Consider the following 25,043-nt stretch of genomic DNA (forward strand, 5'->3'; position numbering starts at 1 on the left):
CTTTGACTCACGTCTAAGCCAATAAAATATATTTTATTTAAGTGCGTAACAGCACCTGAAAAGGCCAAAACCTGGAGTCGAATTACAGAAAAGGTGAATTATATTTGATTAAGTGAGGAGAAACGAAAAAGGTTTGACATGAAAATGAAATATATACTGTATCCATGTGATCGTGGACACCAAGTACATCACGTAGTGAAACTGCAGGTTTATTTTTTCAAATTCAAAGTAAGGTGCCTGTGCGACTCTCAGCCAGAAATTTCTCACAAACAAATACACCCTCCTAACACAATTTTGGAAGAACAGAAGGGAGAAGTCACGTAGTCTACGCCTATCCTGTGTGTCATAGGAAGTAACAAAGTACACTAGGGACTATACGGTACATTGGAGCTTGAGACATACCAGATGATTCATTTATCGGTCACTCAATCCTGGCTCTAATGAAGTGTTGCATTAAGAAAACACTGAGTCATTGCCGCACATCTTTCTTTTATTCAGCAAAATTCTTAATTTATGGATTTATGTTTACTTGATATCTTTATTAATTATTTTCATATTTAATATATCTTTATTTGATGCCATTAATATGAAACAACTAGGTTTCACAAACGTTTCATTAAATTTATGTGTGTAACTGAAATACACATGCTATTTAAACTTCACAGCATAATCTGTATATAAAAGTACAGTAACTCATCCCGATTTATAGGATTTGAAGCTGATCACTTGAGGTTTCCATTAGTTAGTCTTCTTATGCATAAATTTACAGACACTCAGGAGTACGAGTAGGAATGTTTTTTCAAAATTACAGGATTTTCATGAATACCACATTTCTTGTAGAAATGCTTATAAGAAAGATTTATGAATAAATCCATTTGTATCCAGCTTGATAAATGAGGCTCATTGTCGTTATTACTGTTCATAAAAAAACAGTCAACACAGGTTGCGAAAACAATCTTAAACACGGAATATTTCTATAAATTGTGACGCACATTACTGTTTTTTTGCTATTATATTACTATTTATAGCATGCGTATTAAGACAGCAAACATCATCATGCCCTTTACATCAAGGGGATTTTTACTCATAGGCTGTGGTGTGCACTAAGTATGCAATCCTATAATTTGCTCCCACGCAATGGTTAGGCTTCAATCTGTCATTGTGCAATAAATTCCACCTACAGTTTCCCCTGTCAATACGTCTGGCAATCCTTTCCTTAGAAATGTTTCCAATACCAATGGCTTCACTGCATTTTTTTCAGTAAAGAAAATTAATTACTTAGTAAATAATTTTAGCAGTAGTACTTAGTAGTACTCCCAAGTTTAATAACTTATAATATAATATAATATAATATATAATATAATAATGAATTAAAGCTAATGAAATAACATAAATAAAGGCTTACAATATTATTAATAGCTAACACAACTGCAATCTAATATGCTAGGGAAAAAATAAGAAAAATAGAAAAAATGTAACCTGTAATAATTAATAAATAATAACTCTTATGGCATATTTATTAGCTTAAAAGATACTTGAGCATATAAAAAAAATTTAAATTGCTAACATAATCAGTTCTAAATAACCATTAGTATAATAACTGTGGATATGCCAATTTATATTAAATTCATCCATCATTCTTCAGTAAGTGTTTTATCTTGGTAAGGGTTGTGGTGGATCTGGAGTGTAGCCCAGGAATACTGTGTCAAAATACACCCTGGATGGGATGCCAGTCTACCACATGGCACCATGCACACACAAATTCACACCTTGGGGCAATTTAGCACAGCCAGTTTAACATTGGTGCAGACAATTTAACAACAGTGCAGACAGTTCAGGGTCCTTTGATACTGTGAAGCGACAACACTACCCTCTATACCACTGTGCTACCCTTAAATGGCATTTTCTATTTTAACTCTGCTGGATAACAGTAAACCTTAACAGACATAAAATTCTTTGTCGATTTCTAAGTAAAGAGAAAAGCAATTTCCCCTTTCCACATCTTTTTTTGTCCCCGGTTGCAAACAGACAGACAAAGCAAGTGAGCAGAAAGTGCTAAATGTGCATTTATAGCATGTTTGCTGTGGTGCATCTGCAAGTGTTTACTGTAAAAAAATTTTAAATTATAATATAGTAGAGCACTATTAGAAAAATTGTTGCTTGGGTGACAATTTAAAAGTATTTAATATCTATCTTTTACTTAGAAAGGTGCATGTAGTGTACCTTTAAAGATTTACTCTAAAAACTAATTATGGTCCAATTATGCACTTTAAATCTTTTTTACAGGTACATTATATCCAAGTTTCCACGCGAAACATAAACAGGACAGAGGGTGCTACTAGTCATCTGTGTCAAGGTGACATATGCAAAAAATATAACGTATGAGCTGGGTAAATTTACACACAATGAGCTAAGATTTGTTATTATGGCTAGAAATGAACTTTGCATTGTGTTTAATCATTGTCAGAAAAGTAGATACATTATGGATATGTGTTTCTTCATCAGACTCTTTGTAAAAGGCTTCTTCAAGGGGTCCTCTAGATAGTTAAGGATTCCATAGCTTCCTAAAGAAATACTCTGTTCTCAGGTTCAACATAGGACCTTAAAGGCTCCCACAGAGGGACAACCAAAGATTTGACCTTTTTTCTAAAAGTGCAAGATACACTATATGGCCAAAAAAGTATGTGGACTCCTCACCATCACACCCATATGTGGGTCTTTCCCAAACTGTTGACACCAAGTCGGATGCACATAATTCTACAGGATATCTTTATATGCTGCATTACAGTTTCGCTTCACTGGAACTAAGGGGCCCAAAACTGTTCCAGCATGACCGTGTACCTGTGCACAAAACGAGATTCATGAAGACATGATTTGCTAAGGTGGAGTGGAAGAACTCGAGTGGCCTGCACAGAGCCCTGACCTCAACCGCACTGAACACCTTTGGGATGAACTGGAACCCAATGGTGTGCCCGACCTCACTAATACTCTTGTGGCTGAACACGCACAAATCCCCAGAGTCACATTCCAAAACATTGTGGAAGGTCTGCTTTCCAGAAGAGTGGAGGCTGTTATAGCAGCAAGGGGGAAGCCCAACTCCAGGGAGCCCAAGTGGCGCAACAGAAACATTTTTGCCCGCTTGTCTGGAGATCATGAGTTCAAATCCTGGGGACTCAGACACAGCCATGATTGGCATTTCCAAACTGAATGTGTGTGTGATTGTGCCCTGTGATGCATTGGCATCCTGTCCAGGGTGTCCCCTGCCTTGTGCCCCGAGTTCCCTGGGATAGGCTCCAGGTTACCCCACGACCCTGGGTAGGATAAGAGGTACAGAAAATTTGTGGAGTTTAAGAGTTCAGTCAGTCACTTCACAACTTATTCCAAAAATGTATATTAATCTCAGTTTTGTTGCATCTCTGTTGTCATTTTTTTAAAACTGATTTTCAGTCATTGTTTTCAGTCTGAAAAACGCTCCCACGTACACTTCTGAGTTAGAAGCTAACTTTCTTTTGTATTATGGTATATTAATTTATTAAATGTATGTATGTATAATAATTTGGGCATAAGGTCAGCAATTTAGGTCACTGGATTTATTGCTTCATCATAATAAAAATAGACCAATGCTCAGCATAGTTGTCGTCTTTCTCTTCCTTATTCTTTGGAAAAAAAAAAAGGGAAAGGGAATTCTTATAAAACCATCGAAAATCCTACCTTAGCAAAATGTTTAATATTTAGTAATAACATTGAATAATAATTGGAAATATGTTCTTATGTTTAGCTTGTTGTCTCCAAATCTTTGAAACATTTTTCTAACACGCTTTTGGGTAAAGGGGAAAAAAGTGCAAACACTGCAACAGGAAGCCAGCCTAGATATGAAACCTAAACAAATGAATGCAGATGTCCTTTGAATGTTCATATCTACATCCTACACAATCAGACCACAAATTTGCAGTAAATTGATTCAGCATCTTGTCTACAGATGGAAATCTGTATATGTGACATAAATCATAAATCAAGACATTGATTTACGTTAAGGCAGGGATGATATGAGACGATGTGGTGTTCGTTAAAATTTCCAGAACTACTCAATTATCAAAGTTAGTTTCTATTTGTAGCTACTGCATCACATATGTGTTAGCTCTTACAGTATACACTCACCATCCACTTTATTAGGAACACCTGTACATTCATGCAGTTATCTAATCAGGTGGCAGCAGCACAATGCAAAAAAGCATGTAGATATGGGTCAAGAGCTTCAGTGAACAGTGAGTGTATGGATTTGTTGGGAATTTTTACATGATTATATGATCCTTACGTGGCCTTTCCATGGTTTTACACTCTGTATACTGGAAAACAGACCCAAAATGCTGAACATTAAGGAGTGTGTTAAGACAGCAGACTAGTCAGTCAAATTTTTGCAACATCATGAAAAAACCCAGATATACGGTATATACCTGCCCCTGTCAGTGTCTTCATATACCCGCCCCCTTTTTTCCAGTCAGAGGCTCTATATTTTGTCTTTCCTCTATAATTAGCAGTTAGAATTTCCATTACTTCCTTTTCTGAGCATCTTTATAAACCAAGCAAAGCAGCCTGTTAGTCCCAGATCCACTCTGCTACCACCTGCACCATCATGCCACTCAGTGCCCACCTGCTACTGGCAGTAACTGCCCTCTGCTGCGTTGCCACCATGTTTGGTAAGAGACTATTTTGCATTTATTTATTATCATTTTAAGACCTTCTCAGTGGTTTAGTAATTGCATGACAACAATGAAGCATGGTGATGAATATTTTGTATTCATCTGCAACATTTATAACTAATGTAATTTTGACAGATTTATAGTAACCTGTGATTGAATTAAGTGATTGCTAATTGAGGTGAAGCTCAAATTTAATATGCTACTCCTAAGAAGTATGGAACTATTTTGGAACTATGCCATCCTCTTATGTCTTATGTCTTCTCACATTTTATTATAATTTTTTTTTTGCAGCCTTCCCGCTGGAGGGATTTACCAGGGGTCACCAGTGCCGCTGTTTAAGCACCACAGACACCTACATGAACCCTCGATGGTTTCAAACAATTGAGATCGTGCCTGCTGGGCCACACTGCCGCAGCAGTGAAGTTATGTGAGTCAGGGGTATCTATATGGGGTATGCTTTGAAAACACTGGCTACTTCCAATGTTACATACCAGTGTACTTACTGCACATGATAGCATGCCGTATTTATTATAATAGGATGTGGTTTTGGTCATAATGGTCAGTGTTTTCAGAAGTTGTGATGCTATTTTTTACCTATTACTATGCAATCATTGCCAATCCAATGGCCTTGTACTATTTTGAGCTAACTTAACTAGCATGCTAGTACTAATTAAGTAGCTAGAATTAATGTTAGATGATAAACTGATGACTTCCAAAGTGCATCACTCCATTACAGAACAGAAGTGTTACAGAAGTGTTTTACATGTTGTCAGTTTTAATTAAATCAATTGTATGCTAGTGCTCATAGCTTTTTTCAATTTCCAGAATTACCTTGAAGGACAAAAAAACAGTGTGTGTGGAACCTGAGGCAGGCTGGGTCCAAAGAATTATCTCTAAAGTCATTAAAAGGTAAATAATTGATATTAGAAATTAGGCTATTTTTTAGGCTAGTTTTGTTGTAAATTTTTGTTTTTGTTCTGTCAACAGATTTGCCAATATTGTTCAGATAGCAAACACTGTGTAAGCTTAGGCTAGTTTCATTAAGCTCAAAGTTAAGGCAACCATGTTACTTACTTTTGCATGTCAAAACATTATATACTGTATATCTTATACCACAGCAAATAATTCTCAACTCTGATTGGTCAGAAGATGTTGATAATTGTTCTGTAACAGCTGCTCTGATATTAGTTCAAGATCTAAGGCAAATAACAGATTTATGTCAATGCCCTCATTCTAATTAAAATACACAGGGACTTGTATGGTACACCCTGCACATAAATGAATAATAAAAAAAAAATTTACATTTATGGCAGTGTCATTGCTTTCAAAAGCCAGAGGCAAAGCTGTTCCTTTAAGTTTTCTAACACAGAAAAGTCTGCCGGATGGGGGGCTTCGCGGTTTCTCAGTAACATGACATGCTGCGTTTCTTTTGTCTTATTAACTTCAAGAGTGAGAAAAAAAGAGACTGTTTATAGCTGTTATAACAAATGATAACAGGAACTAATTTGTTTCATGGACATTCCAAAACATTAAGATTTAAAGAGAAAAAAGTATACCATGTCATTCTTCAATAAATAAAAATGCTAACTTTGGCAAATTGCTGTGGTATAAGAAGAATAAAACACTTCAGGATGTGCTGTTATCGTGTCAGACTGCAGGTTTTATGTCTTAGATATTTGTATGTCTTCTTTCTAACTGTTGTGGTCAGTAGATTTATTTCTTAAATATGTAACGTTAGCTAACGTGAGTTTCTTCTTTGAAACAGCAAAGATGCGAAGAAGTAAGAAGTGCCATCTGTGCATCCTGAAGACGACCAAACGTGCACACTTTCTCTTCGCTCAAAATGAAAGCAAGCTCACCTTTTTTCCTTTTAAAATGCAATTACTCTGTTGAAAATGCTTTACTGCATAAAAGACTACTATTAAAAAGTGAGGCCTGACTATAGAATATGTGCTTAAAATGACACACAAACATATTACGTCTTTGTGTATGAGAATACTTATTAAATTGTGCATCATTATACCTACTATGTAATCATCTTCAATACAATCTATAACTGAATAAATAATTCTAAAGCAAAATGTAGACATGTATTAGAACATACCTTCAAAAAGATGAAAAAGTGTGTGCCAATCTAAGATATATAGATATAAGATATATAAAAAAATGTTAATTTGTTTTTATAGTGTTTCAGCTGATAAAGTTCAACTGTACTTGAAAAAAAAAAAAAAATCTGGCCCAAGTTTACAGACTGATGGCAAAATTGCAGTTTCTCAAACTCTGAAGTAGTTTAAAGATCAGAGCTAAAAATGGTCCTTCTGTTCTTAAAATGATGGTTCCTTTCCACTGATATACAAGTTTAGCAAACTATACTATATTAGGCTTATGTAATAAAATGGGCCAATGGGTGTATACAAAGTAGGCATTTTTTTTTTTTTAAATAAAGTGGCCACTAAATGAGAACTCCAGAAGTACAGATAACCCTCTCAATGGAATGTACCATCCACAGACAGCAAAGATGTCTGAGACACAGCCAAACAAACCCACAGTGAAACAGAAACAGACTATACATGTCACTGAGAAATTTTACCTCATTTCCCGGGTAAAGCAGGGATATCAGTGGTCACAGCTTAGCAGCAGATCATAAAAATTATTTGGTACATGGCCATACTGCACAAAGAGATATAACTGTTGGTCAAATAGAAACCTTAAATCCATTTTTAGTTCTACTTCCTGTAACAATGTATATAGACATTCTCAGAATTATGCAGGAACAGTAGGTAGGAAGACATGGGATGATACAAAGTGTCAGCAAAAGAACAATAAAACACACAAGCAGCTAGGTTAAAATCAGTAGGGCTGGGATCCTCTTTAATGGTGTCCATTGTGGACATCAGAAAAGATCATTTTGCATAATTTCTGACATTGCAAATACAGGAATTTACATCTCTCATCTTGCTTTGTCCCATTTCAAGCACATATCTACCATAAATAAAGACAAAGATAGATGGGGGATTTTTGCTTGTAAAGTACCAGATGCTACAATAACATAATATACAATAATGCCATTTTCTTGTTTGAGTTTTGCATAAATTCATACATTTACAAATGTGGCATTTCTTCTATTAGATGTTTCAGTGAATAAAATACAAGGGGACATATAAAACATGATTACTGACAAAAGTAGAAAACACTTTTAACACTCTTTTAGTGGGATGACAATGTTATGCTACATGAATAGACATCTCAGTCTTTATATATCTGTGACATACTCACACCAGCACTGTAGAAGTGTTGGTATATCATCTCAGAACTGACATTCAGTCATCGACATGGACATGAGAGCTGCTTTTGGATTCAGTCATTGGTATCAAATGTAGAACCCCAACCCTAATTTGGTATCAAGCTTTTTTCTATAACTCTGGAAAATGTATTAATACAATTCTGTGCAATGGTTAAAAAAGGAGTGATTGGGGGAATTATTCACTCCTAGGTGATGTTTGTAGAAACTTTGGGATCTGTCCGTTAGTGGAGGGTTTTCTTCTTCCACCACTACCTGTGGATGGGAAGGTGTAGGCCGTTGAGGGAGGACAGGGGAGGGTGGTACTCCAACTGAGCCAGGAGGGAGAAGTGATCGGAGGGGATGTGTGGGTGAGGGCATCCGGTGATGCAATTATCCACCAACCACTGGGTCTCAAGAGGGCCCAGCAGGCCCAGCACATTCATGTGGGTCTTGGAGAAGAAAATGTAATCGATCACGCCCTGGAACAAAAGGAGTGATGGCTGTTACAGAATCTGTCAGTGGTTTTTTGAGCACAATAATAATTTAATGAACACCTCTGCTTCTTCTCTGGTTATACCACACAAGTACTGATGGTGTGTGAAATAGAATAACTCTACAACTACATATGCTACATATGCAAAATGAAAAAAAAAGAAGAAGTAATGTGTGGTGGCTTAGGAAAATGTCACTAAATGTGGCTTTGGCTGAATTTTGGCAAACAGGCAAAACACTCATAAAAAATGTATGTTATCATGCTAAGGATCAACAATACATCAGCATTCTGGAAGAATTTCACAGTTAGTAATGGCAGTTAAAGCAAAGCAGACTGCAAACTGCGCTCTGTGGAAATATCAAGAGGAGCTACTACAGATTCTTCCTACAATACATGTAACCTGATAAAGCATCCTAAATATAAACTCAGCACGAGGTGTTCATTGCTAGCGGCACACAACAACAACCATTGCTGCAGTAAACACTGGCTAAGCAAGGAAAATGTATACAGACAACCAAAGGTGAGTGAAAATGCCCTCTTACCCAGTATATTGTTCTTGACGATTAGATACTATTTGTCCTTGACAGCAAGGGATTCTGATGCAGTGAAGGCACTGAAACATACTTTCCCTCTAGCTGTGAGACCACTCTCCACTGCAACCATACTCGATCCAAGGTAATAAATATAGCTAGCTAATGTTATACAAAAATTAACCTAGTAGCCTAAGTGCATGAACACACACACATGCATTTCATGGCCACTATTTAACTCAGGGAAACATAAAAAGAGCTAAATAAAATGTTCCATGACATCCCTGATTGATTAATATTAAGTAGGTTTCTTATTTGGGTATCAGTATTGGTCCTGATGAGTACGAAAAACCATGCACTCATACTGGAAAAAATGGTATCAATGCATCCCTACACAAAACAATACGTAGATCAAGGCTTCCAGATTCCAGTTCTGGAGTCCAGCTCAGGTTTCCAGGTTTAGCAGATACCTGTATGTTAGAGGACAGACTGTATGTACTGGGCCCTGGCCTTCCAAGACTCAGAATTGGGAAGCCCTGATATACTATAACCATGGCTCTTCACCTTAAAGTCATAGGTGTAATTAGTGTAAGGCATCAGATTGCTCTCATATGCGCTCTTCAGCTGGAAACTGTGGGTGATGCTGCCGTCTGGTTTGCCATTCTTCCCGTTGCAGCTGAAGTTGTTCAGACATTCACTGTAGCGTAGCTCTTTGAAGTCTTTGTGATTCTCTGCGACCCCGCCGTTGCTCAGGTATTCCACCACACCTTCAATAAAAAGCCAGCAATAATCTGGATCAGTGACAACAGGCAATTTTAGAAGAAAAGAAAATCCTGAAATAGTTTCATTATAAAGAGAAAAAGAAAAAAGAGAAGCACCAAAATCTTAGCCCGTTATTTACACAAGTGGTTTTACTGCAGTTTCGGTTTCTCTAGCGGAGTCTAATATAAGGTATGGAAATGTCCCAATATCCAGTAACACAAGACCTTATGTAATAATAAATAGTTTTTAAACACCACAAACAACTATATTAGGCAACTGGAAGATCTGCAAACCAAGGTACTTCTTCTCTTTACTGAAACATGGTGCACTGCAATGGCTGGTCAAGCGAAAAAAGAGGAATAATTAATTTGTCTTAAAAAGATACTGCAGTCTGGTTTTGTGCAACACTGGGTAAATTGGTCTTTCCCTGTCCATGTAATGATGCTGCTTGTGTAATTAAGCTCATCTCACATCTAATTTGCTTGAAAAAGCTAAATTTGACACGTTCTTTGGTGGTTTAGCATCAGTAATAAGCAGCTGCTTGGTGATCATACCAGAGTCTGGAAGCGAGTTGAGGTCTGCACACAGGACAATAGGGAAGGAGATGGAGTCTGAGCTGGCTGAGGTGGACCCAGTGGAGCTTAGTGCCCTCTCGGCGATGCTCTTCAGCTCTGACAGGAACATGACAGTCTGGATGAGTTTGACGTCTGAGTATTCGGGGTCCCAGTGCATGTGAGCATTAGCCACCAACAGAAGCTGCTTCTCTGCAGGTGGTTTCAACCCTGCAGTGCAACAGTAAAAGATTACCTTCAGTTAAACAGCATGGACAAAACACGAAGTGATGGAGGTCTTTCAAAGAGCATGAAGGAAATCTCTCATTAACTACCACAGGACTCTTTACAACAAGAGACTCTAAAAGCCCTATTTTAGACCAGTCACATTTGTGCATTTGGAAATGTACAAATTGCTTTTGGAGTTATTATCAGTAACTGCGGGGCACTAACTTAACACCTAAATTTATCACTCCATGTGCCATGTCCATACATTTTTAAACCTTTCCCCACATATTGACTTTATAATTCCTCCAATTTCCCCAACAATGTATTTTTTATTTAAGTTTTTTTTTTTTACTTTGAGATAAGGGGAGTTGATTATAAACAGCTCTTTTTTAAATAGGAATTTCAAGCATTATGATGATGATGATCATGATGAAAGCACCATAACACATAGTATCATTTGTGATGGTGACACCTTGCTTCAAACAACCTCAGAACTGATCTTGAGTATGGACTAAAGTATTTCTGCCATATGTATGAAAGCCCATAAAAGAGTGAACAATAGTGTGTTCAAGATTTAGGCCCTTTGTTTTCTCTGGACATGTAATTTGCAAAACATGACATTGGCAAGTAGTTTTAAAGGCAAAAGCTTGGCTGAACAAGAACTACCTTCACCATATTTCTGATAAAACAGGAGTGTCAATGGCAGGTACCCATTCTGCCCGCAATGAGGCACCTGATTTCACCCTAGAGCTTGATTTCTCTGTGAAACGAAAAGTTACAGTTTAAACCAAGTTGTAAACCTTGATGCTGGTCTATAGGCTACAGCTTGTTCCTGCGTGACCACATTGGTTCCACTTGTCTTGCACATCTGGTGTAAACGTCAACAACGATTAGCACAGGAGGGTGCTGTAAGCGGCGCCTCCATGGTTCTAAACCAGACTGATTACCACGTGTGATACAGATTGTGCTGCAGCGTGCAGAACAACTTCCTTTCCTCAGAAGTTACACAAAGCGTTAAATGACTCAGTGACGCCTGTGGGAATGGTGCATATTCGCACCTCTTAATCTCATACTGATCATTCCTATTTCAAATGAGAATGTGGAAACTCACTTAACAACTGTCATATTTATATATGACCTCAAACAAAAACAAATTCGTGCCTCTTTCACAAGCGTATAGTTTCACAACTATACGCTCTGGCAGGTTGCGTATAGTTTGAGTAATTTTTATTTATATTGTGTCTTACAATAAGAGGATTTCCAAATGACATCTCTCAAATGTTGCATGGACATATTAAAATATGTCAAAAAAAAAAAAAATCACCAAACAATTAAACAATATAACTTTCACAGCATGAACATGGATTTATTTCCTCTTTCTATTTGACTGCATTAGAGGTTTAATACTCATATTTTTAGAATATACTCATATTTGCAAAATATATAGTGCCTGTGGAAAGAATACAGAGCAGAGTCTTGCTAGAGGCTTAAGGTCTTCTGTCTAGACTCTGCTTGGACAGAGTACATGAATTTTCAACTCCAGTTTCAGTTTTTTCAGTTGTTATATAAGTTGTTTTTTAATTCAACATACACACACTCTCCACTTTATTAGGAACACCTGTACACCTGCACATTCATGCAGTTCTCTAATTAGCCAATCATGTGACAGTAGCGCAATGCAAAAAATCATGCAGATACAGGTCAGGAACTTCAGTTAATGCTCACATCAAACATCAGAATGAAGAAAAAATGTGATCTCTGTGACACTGATCATGGCATGGATGTTGGTACCAGAAGGGCTGGTTTAAGTATTTCATAAACTGCTGATCTCCTGGGAATTTCACACACACAACAGTCTCTAGAGTTTACACAGAATATTGTATATAGAATATATCCTGTGAGCGGAGGGTCTACAGGCTGAAACACTTTGTTAATGAGAGAGATCAGAGGAAAATGACCAGACTGGTCTGAGCTGACAGGAAGACTATATTAGCTCAAATAATCACTCTTTACATCCATGGTGAGCAGAAAAATCATCTCAGAATGCACAACACATCCAACCTTGAGTTGGATGGGCTACAGACCGCAGACCATATCAGGTTCCACTCCTGTCAGACAAGAACATGAATCTGAGGCTATCATGGACACAGGGTCATCGAAACTGGACAGTTGAAGATATTTTATATACAGTTAGGTCCGGAAGTATTTGGACAATGATGGAGTTTTTGTGATTTTGCCTTTACACACCACCACAATGGATTTGAAATAAAACAATCAAGATGTAATCAAAGTGTAGACTTTCAGCTTTATTTTAAGAGGTTCCACAAAAATATGGCATTTACCATTTAGGAATTACAGCCATTTTAAGCAAAGTACTTCAATTTTCAGGGGCTCAAAGGTATTTGGACAATTGACTGACAAGAAGTTAACTGACCAGGTGCAGTCCATTCCCTTGTCACTTCAAGACAAATAAAGCAGATAAAAGGTCTGGAGTTGATATCAGGTACTGAGTTGGCATTTGGCAGCTGTTTGACTGGAGCTACCAATATGAAGTCCAAGGAGATCTCAATGCAAGTGAAGGAGGCCATCATTAGGCTGAAAAAACAACATAAATCTATAAGAGAGATAGCAAAAACCTTAGGTGTGGCCAAATCAACAGTTGAGTACATTCTTAAAAAGAAAGAAAGCACTGGTAAGCTCAACAACATCAAAAGGCCTGGAAGACCACGGAAGACAACTAAAGTGGTGGATCGCAGAATCCTTCCCTTGGTGAAGAAAAACCCCTTCACAACATCAACAGAAGTCAAGAATACTCTGGAGAAGGTAGGTGTATCATTGTCAGAATCTACAATCAAGAGACGCCTTCATGAATGTAAATACAGAGGGTTTACAACAAGGTGCAAACCACTGGTAACATTCAAGAACAGGAAAGCCAGATTAGACTTTGCCAGAAAACATCTAAAAAAGCCTCCCTTGTTCTGGAATAAGATTCTTTGGACTGATGAAACCAAGATTAACTTGTACCAGAATGATGGGAAGAAAAAAGTATGGCGAAAGAAAGGAACAGCTCATGATCCAAAGTATACCACATCGTGTCAAACATGGTGGAGGCAGTCTGTATGGCTGCCAATGGAACGGGCTCACTGGTGTTTATTGATGATGTGACTGCTGACAGAAGTAGCAAGATGAATTCTGAGGTGTATAGGGTTATACTCTCTGCTCACATTCAGCCAAATGCTACAAAACTGATAGGACGCCACTTCACAGTGCAGGTGGATAATGACCCTAAACATACTGCAAAAGCAACTCAAGACTTTTTGAAGGCAAAGAAACTGAATATTCTTCAATGGTCAAATCAGTCGCCTGATCCCAACCCAATAGAGCATGCTTTTCACTTACTGAAGACAAGACTGAAGGCAGAAAGACCCACAAACAAGCAGCAACTGAAGGTGGCTGCAGTGAAGACCTGGCAAAGCATCTCCAGGGAGGAAACTCAGAATCTGAGTTTTGAGAACATGGGCTCCAGACTTCAGGCAATCATTGACTGCAAAAGATTTTCATCCAAGTATTAAAATTATGGTTATATTTACAATTATGTCACTTTGTCCAAATACCTTTGAGCCCCTGAAAATAGAGGTACTTTGTTGAAAATGGCTGTAATTCCTAAATGGTAAATGCCATATTTTTGAGGAACCTCTTCAAATAAAGCTGAAAGTCTACACTTCGATCACATCTTGATTGTTTTATTTCAAATCCATTGTGGTGGTGTATAAAGGCAAAATCACAAAAACTCTGTCATTGTCCAAATACTTCCGGACCTAACCGTATGTATATATATATATATATATATATATATATATATATATATATATATATATATATATACACATGAACAAAACAGAAAAATCCACACATGGTCTTTTTCCAGTCTTCAACTGTCTAGTTTCAGTGAGTCTATGCCCATTATAGCCTCAGATTCTTGTTCTTGCTCTTGGCTGACAGGCGTGGAATCTGATGTGGTCTTCTGCTGAGTTACTACATCCTTCCTGGCAGCTTGAACCAATCTGGCCATTTTCCTCTGATCTCTCTGATCAACAAGGCATTTCCACCCACAGAACTGCCACTCATTCAATGTTTTTTTTTTTTCTTTTTTTTTTTTTTCACTTTTTGCACCATTCTGTGTAAACTCCAGAGACTATTGTGTGTGAAATTCCCAGCAGATCAGCAGTTTATGAATTGGTCAACAATGTTTGTGAAAGTCACACTTTCACACTGTTTCTCCATTCAGATGTTTGATGTGAACATTACCTGAAGTTCTTGACATGTGTCTGCCTGACCTTTTGCATTGTTCTGCTGCACATGATTGGCTAATTAGATAACTGCATGAATGTGCAGGCATACAGGTGTTCCTAACAATATGCCTAAACATTCAATTATCAGTTACACTATATGCCCAAGGCTAGAGTGTAAGATCTCAAGCGGCCTTCACCAAGCCCTGACCTCAACCCCAGTGAACACCTTTGGGATGAACCGGAACACTGACTGAAACCCTGGGCTTCTCACCTAACATCAGTGCCTGACATCACTAATGCTCTCGTGTCTGAATGAGCACAAATTCCCACAGCCATGCTCCAAAATCTAGTGGAAAGAAGAGTGGAGGCTGTTATAATAGCAAAGGGGGACTAAATCTATAATGGGATGTTCAACAAGCACATACTGTGGTCAGCAACTGCTTCTGAAGCAAGTTTCTGTTATCTGCTAACAAACCACATAAAGGCACAAATAACACATTAGCTTTAATAAGAAATGCTGAATTTGTTCTTTACTGCCATCTAGTGGAATATAATAACTACTACTATAATAACTGTACAAAACAAACAGCAACAGTCCACTTGCAAATTCTTCATTGCAAGCCGTCACCTCTCTGCCACCTTGGGTCTGGCTATATAAAAGCTTATTTTTTTTAGAACTTGTCATTTATCCAGCCATTATGAAATCAGTTTTAACAACCACTAATAAACTTAGGTAAGTTGGTAGTTTTAGTAGAAACCAATAAACTAATCACCTGGCATTCAATGGTGTCTTATGAAATGGGAGCAAGACATCATGTAACACTAAAAACCAGACTGTTATTATTAGTTTCCCCTCCATGTATGAACTGTTTATTGCTTGACATTTGCTGTCAGTTATGACATACACTCACTTTATTAGAAACACTATACTAATACTGGGTAGTGCCTCACTGCTCTCAAAACAGCCTCAATTCTTTATAGTATGGATTCCACAATATGTTGGAGACATTCCTTTGAGATTGTTGTCCATGTTGACATGAATGCAATTCCTGCTGATTTTTCAGGTGCACTTTCATGCTGTGAATCTCCCGTTCTACCACATCCCAAAGGTGTTCTATTGGATTCAGATCCGGTGACTGGGAAGGCCACTGAAGAACACTGAACAAATTGTCATGTTCATGAAACCAGTTTGAGACAACTTCTGCTTTGTGACACAAGGCAGGTTGGGTCCATGGATTCATGCTGTTGGCACCAAATTCTGACCTTGCCATCAGTGTGCATTAGTAGAAATCGAGATTCATCAGACCAGGCTGCATTTTTCCAGTCTTCAGCCTCAGCTTTCTGTTCTTGTCTGACAGAAGTGGAACTCGACGTGGTCTTCTGGTCGTAGGCCAATCGCCTCAAGGTTTGATGTGTTGTGCATTCTGAGATACTTTTCTGCTCAACACAATTGTACAGAGTGGTTATCTGAGTTACTGTAGCCTTTCTGTCAGCTCGAACCAGTGTGGCCATTCTCCGCTGACCTCTCTCATCAATAAGGCATTTCCATATGTAGTACTGCCACTCACTGGATGTTTTTTCTTTATTGCACCATTCTGTGTAAACTCTAGAGACTATTGTGAATGAAAATCCCAGAAGATCAGCAGTTATAGAAATACTCAAACCAACCTGTCTGGCAACAACAATCATGCCACAGTCAAAATCACTGAGATCACATTTTCTCACCATTCTGATGGTTTATGTGAACATTACCCAAAGCTGCTGGCCCATACTGACATGATTTTATGCACTGCACTGCTGCCACACGATTGGCTGATTAGATAATTGCATAAATGAGTAGGTGTACAGGTGTTTCTAATAAAGTGCTCAATGAGTGTCCAATTCTATGTTTGCCTGGTTTTATTTGCATAAAGCTTTTGTAGCTCTCAATTAAAATAACCACACTGCAACACAGCAAGTGGTCCAAAAGTTACATGCTTACCTCCAGCAAACAGCTCTTTCTTCACCTCTAGCAGCATGGCTACTCCAATGTTGTCTTTGGTCATCACCCGATTCAGCATGACCTCTGAGCCTTCCGAGTTGGCCATGGCCACTTGATTAAACTCCACCGTGTGTTTCTGAACTAGTGCAAACCTAAAAAGTGTCAAAAATACTTAACTTAGTTTAAAAAATACTTAAAATTGTGTCACTTTTGACTTTTCCCCCAAAAACCATAATAGCAAAAATGGACTCACTTTTCTGTTTTGAAGAACACGGCGCAGCCGTCCACGTGCTTCCTTTCCTGCTCGGACACGAGTTTGGCACGAGACTTCGGACAAAAATACCCGTCATATCCACGCTCCTTTAGAGTTTCCAGAAAAAATGTGTAGTACTGCTCTGTTTCCACCTCCTGCATGAGACAGTATTGATAAGGATTGACGGCAAAAAAAAACTCAAGCTGAAGAAGCACCATGAAGAAATGAAAATAAGGCATAACTATTTTAAAAGGTGCTGTTTGTAATGTTTAAAAGTTTATTTACAGGAATTTGTTTACATTTTTCTCTACTTCAAATAGGCTACACCTCTACAAAGCCCATGCCTATTCAACTTAAAAGGCATTTTATGCAGCTTTTTCATGGAAGAACACTGTGTCTCATGAATGATAAAATACTTTGTGGGAAATAAGATATGCGTGACTACGACAGTTCTTAAACTGCTAATTCTTAGTAACAGGCTGTTTTGTTTTTTTTTTTTTTCATTTTAATTATTGGTTTGTGGGAAATGTGCAGCTCTTAAGGAGCTCCTGGCTCGCATACCTGCAAACTGATAATGTCAGCATCACAGCTGGTGATCTCCTCCATGATGCCTTTCTTCCTATACTCCCAGTTGAGGGCCCAGGAAGGACAGTAGCCATACAGCTGCCTCGTTGCATATTTATCACAAAGCACGTTGTAGCACATTACTGTGAAAACAGCTAGAGGAGGGAAATTCGGAATATCTTTAGCTAATGTACTACATAAAAAAATCTATATGATGTGATCACAAAAAATGCTAAATATTGCAAGACACATGGAAAGAATCAGTCATGTAGACATGGCCTTATCTTTAAAGATTAACAATTAGAATATGCTCATTCAGCCCACATTACATAATCATAAGCAACATGTAAATCACAGCATGTCTGTTCAAAACAGTGCAATGCAATGGACACTACAGAATAAAGTTATACATTTTCAATTCATTGTGTGGTGCTGTTGCTAATTTATGCCATAGGACTTCTTTAGGGCATGAGACACTGGGTTTGTTGGGCTACAGTAATAGTGGCATTCACGCCCAAATAAAGCCAAGTGTGCCAATATTTTATTAGTGAAAATAAGAGAATTTTGAGTACAAACTGTGTTAGAAGACATTAAAAAGTACACCAAAAAATACAGATCATGAGTTGATCTTAATGTGTCCTTGTGTTCTGTTGTATTCACTACATAGGTTCTACAATGCTGTTATGTTATACCCTATGTAAATAGGAAGCCATTTGGAATTCAGCCTAACTATGTTGGAGAAGCTTAAATAAACAAACAAACAAACAAACAAACAAACACTGCATGACGAGTGGCAAAAGAAGAATTTTATGTGAGAAAGGGAAATTGAGCTAAATATAAAGACAAGAAAACATTACTGTATGTAATTAAATTAAATTTTAAACATTAATAAAACAACAAGAGACATTTATTACCTTCATGGTTTATCTCATTTATTTGGTATATCTAAAGCACATGCTTTAGTGGACACACTAGTGTTCTGTCTGTGGCAGTATAAAGGCTCATTACAGGCTTATTAATATTCAAATACTTATAAAGACTACATTTATTCAATTACCTAGTTTTTGCAACTAAGAAATGAACTGTTATGCTTCTGTTATTAAACTGGTGCTGATAAGTAAAGCAAAATAATTTCACATTGCAGATTGGTTGTTTTAAATACTGACTAATCCATTACTCATTTTTTTAAAATGTTAAATGGATGACATAAAACGTTACTTGAAATGTCTACGACCATATATATTAAATTCCAGATTCAGTGATAGTGAGACTGGTGACTGTAATGGAGTCTACAAAGTTAATAATGTTTTGCTATTGAACAACTGGACTAGGACACGTTCTGTACCTGTGGGCATCATTTGGTCTCGTTCCCTCAGTGTGATCCAAGGTCTTTGAGGGAGTTGTTCTGGGTGGACTGATTTCACAACAAAACACACCAGTAAATGTTTAGTGTATTGTTTAACATGTTTAAATATTACTAAATGACCACTGAAAAGACTTGCCAATTGTTACAATATACGGTATTTGAACTCATCAACAGAGACATCACCTGCAAGATTGTCTAGCATGTAATTCAATAGTTTTCTTGTTCCGTCAGGCTCCTGGTAGAGGTTGAGTATATCCTGGGACAGTGGGTTACCTGTGAATATTACATATCACGCCAGAAAAGTGTATGACAAAGCTGAAAATAAGCTTAAACGTTATAAACAAACAATTTCTAAACAAAATAAAAAGAGACCTGCCTTTGAGACCGAGAGTTTGTAAGCGAAACAGCCGTCCAAGTTCGTAAGGCAAAACCCGTAAACAGTTGTTGTTCAAAAGCAATTCCCTGTGGAAGTCATGAAAAGAGCTTTATAGCATACACAAAAAAAGAATTCATCTGGAATCCAGTGTTTATTGGATTGTGTTTATATTAGAAAACAGACATTAATTAAGACCAGAGGAGAACACATTCCCTTTCTGAGCCTTTCCTTATGCCATATTTGGGAGTTTTTGCCATCCGCTCTTGCCTTGCTTATTTGTGAAACCCACAATTCTGCAAAGCTGCTTTGTGACAACGATTGTTGCAAAAAAGGGGTGCAGAAACATAATTTGTGCTGAATTTACTTAAACCACTGTTTTCTGGATGGTCCTCGAAAAGTATTTTCAAAGAAGATACCAAATATGGACAGTGGATATAATTTGTATGCTTGTATGACTTTTATAAATGGCACACTGTATTCATTAAAGTCATAACACATTCATGCCTGGCCTTCAGAATGAAGGCGTCTCTGGCACATATTCACCAAGAGAGTCTAAATATTGTGATAAGTCGCTCTATCCATCCTTAGAGATTAAGCTGTTTGTACTGTCTTTGTTTTACTGGCAGATCAAATATAAAACTTACTGGTGCAGATTATTTTTTTAGTCTGAACAGGTCCCCTCTGTCCATAAATACACTAACTACGTAATAAAATAATGTGGAAAAACTATCCTCAAGCTAAATATGGACCATATATAGGATATCTGCTGTTATAACCATAAAAAGAATTATTAGTATCATTTCATAATAATCCAACTTTACCTAAACACATTTCAGAAAATAATATACTTTGCATAACATATTCAAATTTTACTAAATTACTGTTGAAATTTGATATTGGTGAAAAGTGAACTCTAACGCCATGTTTGGCTTCTACCTGAGAGACACCATGTTGCCGAGTTCTGCTGGCAGGCTGCGTAGTTTGTTGGAGGACAGGTTCAGGTAGACCAGGTGAGGGAGCTTGGCGATTTCAGGAGGGAGTCGGCTGAGGTTGTTGTTGTTGATGTGCAGAGCGGTCAGATGGGTGAGTGTCCATAGCGAACTGCTCAGGTTTCTCACCCGCCCTGTCCAAAACAATGATGAAGAATTCTTTAAATCCTACGACAGATCAACTTAATCTGCAGTAACATGGTCAAGCAGGCTAGCAACCAAAAATAAAGAATATTACTTAATGTCTTTGTGAGTGGTTAAGCAGAGAACACTCTCTCAATGTGGTGTATTAGATGCCTAACTAATAAGCCAAATAGAAAATAATGAAAGTCACATGCAGAAAGACTAACCGGTAATCTCTAACTCGGCCCAGTGTGACTTCTTCCCACTGGCTGCCTCCTCTGCCGACATGATAGTGTACAGCCTGCGCGGGTCTGGAGGCTCATATTTCTCCTTTGGCATACCTGTTAATCTGGACATCAGAAAGACATCAGACCTGTGTCCATGTGCACAAACAAAACATACAATTTCCCTTCTTAAGTGTGTGATCAGACACTAGATCTGACAGTCTGAATGCAGATAAAAATGTTTAAGATGCCTAATCATGTCTAGTTTCAGCCTCGGATGCTTCAATGGCTACAAGCTTCAAAATGTTGAAAGTTGCAAAATCTGACTGACTCTAAGCATTTACACAAACTTGTATAATATAATATAATATAACATAATATAATATTATATAAAAACTTTTTAACTCCAAACATTTTTCCGAACAAGATTTAGTCACTGGTAGGGCTGGGCTCTCACCGCCGCGACCCAGGTTCGATTCCTGGCTGGGGAACTGAGCTGGGGTTGCACAACATGGCATATACTTACATATACAGGTCATACCTGACTTGTTTTCAGTACTAGCTGACTGGATGTAAAGAAAAAAAGCACCTTCCATTCCACTGTGTTCATTATATAAACCTTTCAACAAGTCAGCTTTTGCAATCTGATCTCCAAACATGTTTAAGTACCTGTGCATTTACATGCATGAACAAGCAAACTGCTTGGGTAGTTTACAATCTGATATTCAGAGCAGTCGGTGTAAAAGTGGAATGCGTATTATACAAAGTCAGAACGAGTTAATGCACTTTTAGAAGCCAAATACTTCATAAACCTGTTGGCAGAAAGTTAATAATCCACGTCTTGCTAGGAAATCAGAACTGGTTTTCCTCGTAAGATTCACATAATTTCACATTAAAAACAAATCCTGAGTACCTGTATCAGGGCGGATAATAGCCTTAAATGCTGGACTGGTATCCAATTAAATTTGACACATTTTCCAATCCATTTAAACACAAGATACACCTTGCTTTAAAGCACTTCTCAATCATAACTCCAATGTTTTCACATCAGAAGCATGCAGAGCCTCTGTTCAGTTACCACAAGGATGTCTGTAACAGATCAGTATCAGTTCTCAGCCCACAGTCAGAGTTCTGATATCTGTAACGTATCAAAAATGGAAAAAGCAGAATCTGTTCAGCCCTGTGTGCAAGAGCACTCAGTGTGTTTTATTCGCAACATGTCCATATTTCACAGGATATACAGGATACAGAGAGTTTAATGCACATGCAGTATTTGTAATAGCTTATGCTAGGCACTGCAGCCTGTACCACAGGCTGCACTACAGAAGAACAACGTGCAGTCATATCTCTTTCTTTATTTGAGATTAGTTAAGCAGACAAGGTCGGGTGGGTCTCTCCACACAAGATAGCAGGCTGTTGCTACACTACAACTGTCCAACTGACAACTGGTGGATATGCAAGTAACTAAAAACAGCACTAAATATATCAGTCATTTCTAAACACTAAAAGAAATTGCCTCATTTGGGAGCAATATGAGCTCATTTATTTTCTGTGCAACTCCCCTGCAGCTGTTGCATAGCAGAACAAAATAAATGCACTTTGACCAGTGCAATCGTAGCAAGCAAAAACCACACTTAGCTTTAGGCCATGAGGAATATTTCCCCAACTTACTTGTATCGGCTGTACACACTGTAACCCGATCGGTGTGATACACAGATTGGACACTAATGCCAGCCGACAGTTGGAACCTGATCGCAGAAGTTACAACAGGTCACGGGGCTTAAAAACAAGTCAGGTGTGAAGAGCAGTGTGTATGTATGTATGTGTATATATATATATGACACACAGGTTTTAGCATCCCTTCATTGGGCTCTAGTTAATTTTAGGATCCAATATAAGGTTTTATTGTTCGTTTTTAATGCCCTAAGTAGACTGCCTTTAACAATGCAGATATGCTTCATTGAGGAACATTCAGATATGTTCCTCAATCTCTAAAACAGGAATGTGGTCCTGCCTTTGTGAAGCTCTGGAACAGACGTGCTTTTTCTGTGTTCCTATAACAGTGCATCTTATATATTTAGGCCTTTATATGTAATATATATATATATATATATATATATATATATATATATATATATATATATATATATATATTTATTTTTTTTAAGAAATTAACACACCAAGAAAGTGTCAATAATGTACTGATCACCATAAAGGTGTAATAGTCAATTTTTTCCCCCTCACCTGTACAAATAACCTGGAAGATATGTACAATATGATTTAACAAAAAACAAAAACAAAAAAGGATCAAGTTACAACTTTAGCAAAAGTGTATTAAGTCGCTGAGAAATCCTGTTTGGAAAACTGACTTCTGGCAAGGAATGCTTGCTTGTGTTTGGATACACTTTGTTTTATAGACACTCTATGGGCAGATCCTGGGGGTAGAGCCTCGTGGACGTGGGCGGGAATCATTCAAATGTCAAACCTACCTAACCGTTAGAGACCTAATCTTGAAAACTTACCTAATGCACCTTTAATCAGGTGATAAGGAAGCTGGAAAATTATTTACTAGCTGGCAAAGATAGTCTACCAGTTGAGCAGCTCGTTCTGTGGTTTGGTAGCTGGTCAAACTAAAAGCTGGATTTTTTTAACATGGACAGCACTTTGTACAGAACTTTGGCCGACAGACATTGTATATATACTTGCTTGCACAGCTGACTGATGAAGAACTTTTGTCTGTTTCTCTGGAAACTTTGTGTACTCTTACTACTAAAGTGCACTGCAGTTACTCCGTGGACTCTTCCACAACATTATTTATATGCAGTTGGGGTCATAAGATTATATATACACCTTGCAGAATCTGCAAAAGGTTAATAATTGAAAAAAATAATAATAAGAGGGATCATAAAAATTGCATGTTGTTTTTTTATTTAGTACTGCCCTGAATAAGCTATTTCACATAACAGATGTTTACACTGAGTCTACAAGACACAATAATAAGTGAATTTACACAAATGAACCAGTTCAAAAGTTTACAGATGCTTGATTCTTAATACTGTGTGTTGCTATGTGGATGATCAGTGACTGTTTTTATGTTTAGTGATAGTTATTCATGAGTCCTCATGAGTTCATCCTGAGCAGTTAAACTGCCCACTGTTCTTCAGAAAAATCCTCCAGGTCCTGCACATTCTTTACTTTTTCCAGCATCATCTTCATATCTGACCCCTTTCCAGCAGAGGATATATGATGTTGAGATCCGTCTTTTCACACTGAGGACAACTGACACAACTATGGGAGTGTAAACTTATTGTTTTAATTTATTGTTTAAAAATCTTATTATAAGATATTTACATGTTTCCCAGAAAACAAAATAAAAACAATTTACACCGATCACCCTGCTCAAAAGTTTACCCCCCCCAATTGCATTGTATTGCCTTCTTGAGCATTAGTGAATGTTTGCACCTCTTCTAATAGTTAGTAGTAAATTAAATGTAAAAAAAAAATGCGATTTTTATGATATCTCTCTCTTTTTTCTTTTTTTTTTGCAGATTCTGTAAGGCATATGTAAACTTATCACCCCAACTGTGTGTGTGTTTGTGTGTGTGTATATATATACACACATACATACATACGTACATACAATATATGTGTCATGTTGACAAGTTTTGAAAAGTGAAGAAACAGAACCTGTATGTGAAGTAAAAAAAAGATAACTTACAAAATGTTTAATAGAGAAAAGTTTTAGTCTGAGGAAAACAAGTTTTTTTTTTGTTATGTGGTCACCAGTCAAAGAGGACAGGTGAACTATTACACAGACAGACAGCTGTACAAGCAAATTACATCCCAAAACTGCAAATGTTTCTATTTTTAAACAATAAAATCAGCCCGTGCCTCAGTGCATTGCCCGGGGCGCTCTCTGCTCTCTGGGTATTAACAGGACAGTTACACCGTTAGCTAGCAGTGCTAAGTCTCTCCTTGGGACTTGGGAATATTTTGACACCGTGACAGCTGCAAAAAAAGCACACAGCAAACATAAAAAACATCATGCAGCTAAGCAGAAGTTGTTTACCTGCATTCGGGAGGTGGTAACGCAAATGTGGGAGTGATATTTTCCCAGACATGCAGCCAAAGCTCGTCTTCTCCGCTCTTCAATCTCCCAACAGGCAGCTGGAAGGACAACAATCATGGCTTCCGCTCGACTCACAGCGCCTATTCGCGTCATGTTTTTTCTGCCACCGCATTTCGGGTAACGCGCTTGGATTGGCTACTGGTTTATATAAACAAACACGCGACATTTTCCATTGGGTAGATAGCACGTGAGGATTAAG

At 37.7% G+C, this 25,043-nt stretch overlaps 2 protein-coding genes across 2 annotated transcripts; one reads left to right on the top strand and one right to left on the bottom strand.

Moving 5' to 3' along the window:
- The first annotated feature begins 4,510 nt into the window (after positions 1-4,510).
- LOC113537173 (alveolar macrophage chemotactic factor) lies at positions 4,511-6,720 on the top strand. Its single transcript, XM_026931530.3, has 4 exons — positions 4,511-4,697; positions 4,992-5,127; positions 5,526-5,609; positions 6,466-6,720. Exons 1-4 carry the CDS (start codon positions 4,634-4,636, stop codon positions 6,482-6,484), a joined length of 303 nt encoding a protein of 100 aa, XP_026787331.3. The 5' UTR covers positions 4,511-4,633; the 3' UTR covers positions 6,485-6,720.
- An 824-nt stretch (positions 6,721-7,544) lies between these two features.
- On the bottom strand, positions 7,545-24,942 carry cnot6l (CCR4-NOT transcription complex, subunit 6-like). Its single transcript, XM_026931498.3, has 12 exons — positions 24,785-24,942; positions 20,719-20,840; positions 20,316-20,502; positions 19,380-19,465; positions 19,187-19,276; positions 18,983-19,051; positions 17,635-17,792; positions 17,074-17,228; positions 16,821-16,972; positions 10,323-10,550; positions 9,571-9,773; positions 7,545-8,462 (listed from the first exon to the last, which is right to left on the bottom strand). The coding sequence occupies exons 2-12, from the start codon at positions 20,828-20,830 to the stop codon at positions 8,253-8,255; spliced, it is 1,650 nt and encodes a 549-aa protein (XP_026787299.1). The 5' UTR covers positions 20,831-20,840; positions 24,785-24,942; the 3' UTR covers positions 7,545-8,252.
- Between the last annotated feature and the right edge of the window lie 101 nt (positions 24,943-25,043).

The sequence above is a fragment of the Pangasianodon hypophthalmus genome, chromosome 24 (genome assembly GCF_027358585.1).
Source record: "Pangasianodon hypophthalmus isolate fPanHyp1 chromosome 24, fPanHyp1.pri, whole genome shotgun sequence".
Taxonomy (NCBI): Eukaryota; Metazoa; Chordata; class Actinopteri; order Siluriformes; family Pangasiidae; genus Pangasianodon; species Pangasianodon hypophthalmus.

Bases quoted from the DNA above. Each gene is read 5' to 3' on its own strand.
- LOC113537173 (XM_026931530.3), top strand. From the start codon at position 4,634: ATGCCACTCAGTGCCCACCTGCTACTGGCAGTAACTGCCCTCTGCTGC. The intron at 4,698-4,991 runs GTAAGAGACTAT...TTTTTTTTGCAG, and splicing joins CTGCGTTGCCACCATGTTTG to CCTTCCCGCTGGAGGGATTT. The intron at 5,128-5,525 runs GTGAGTCAGGGG...TTCAATTTCCAG, and splicing joins TGCCGCAGCAGTGAAGTTAT to AATTACCTTGAAGGACAAAA.
- cnot6l (XM_026931498.3), bottom strand. From the start codon at position 20,830: ATGCCAAAGGAGAAATATGAGCCTCCAGACCCGCGCAGGCTGTACACT. The intron at 17,793-18,982 runs GTACAGAACGTG...TCCCTCCTCTAG, and splicing joins AGACCAAATGATGCCCACAG to CTGTTTTCACAGTAATGTGC. The intron at 17,229-17,634 runs GTATGCGAGCCA...TGTCTCATGCAG, and splicing joins CTGACATTATCAGTTTGCAG to GAGGTGGAAACAGAGCAGTA.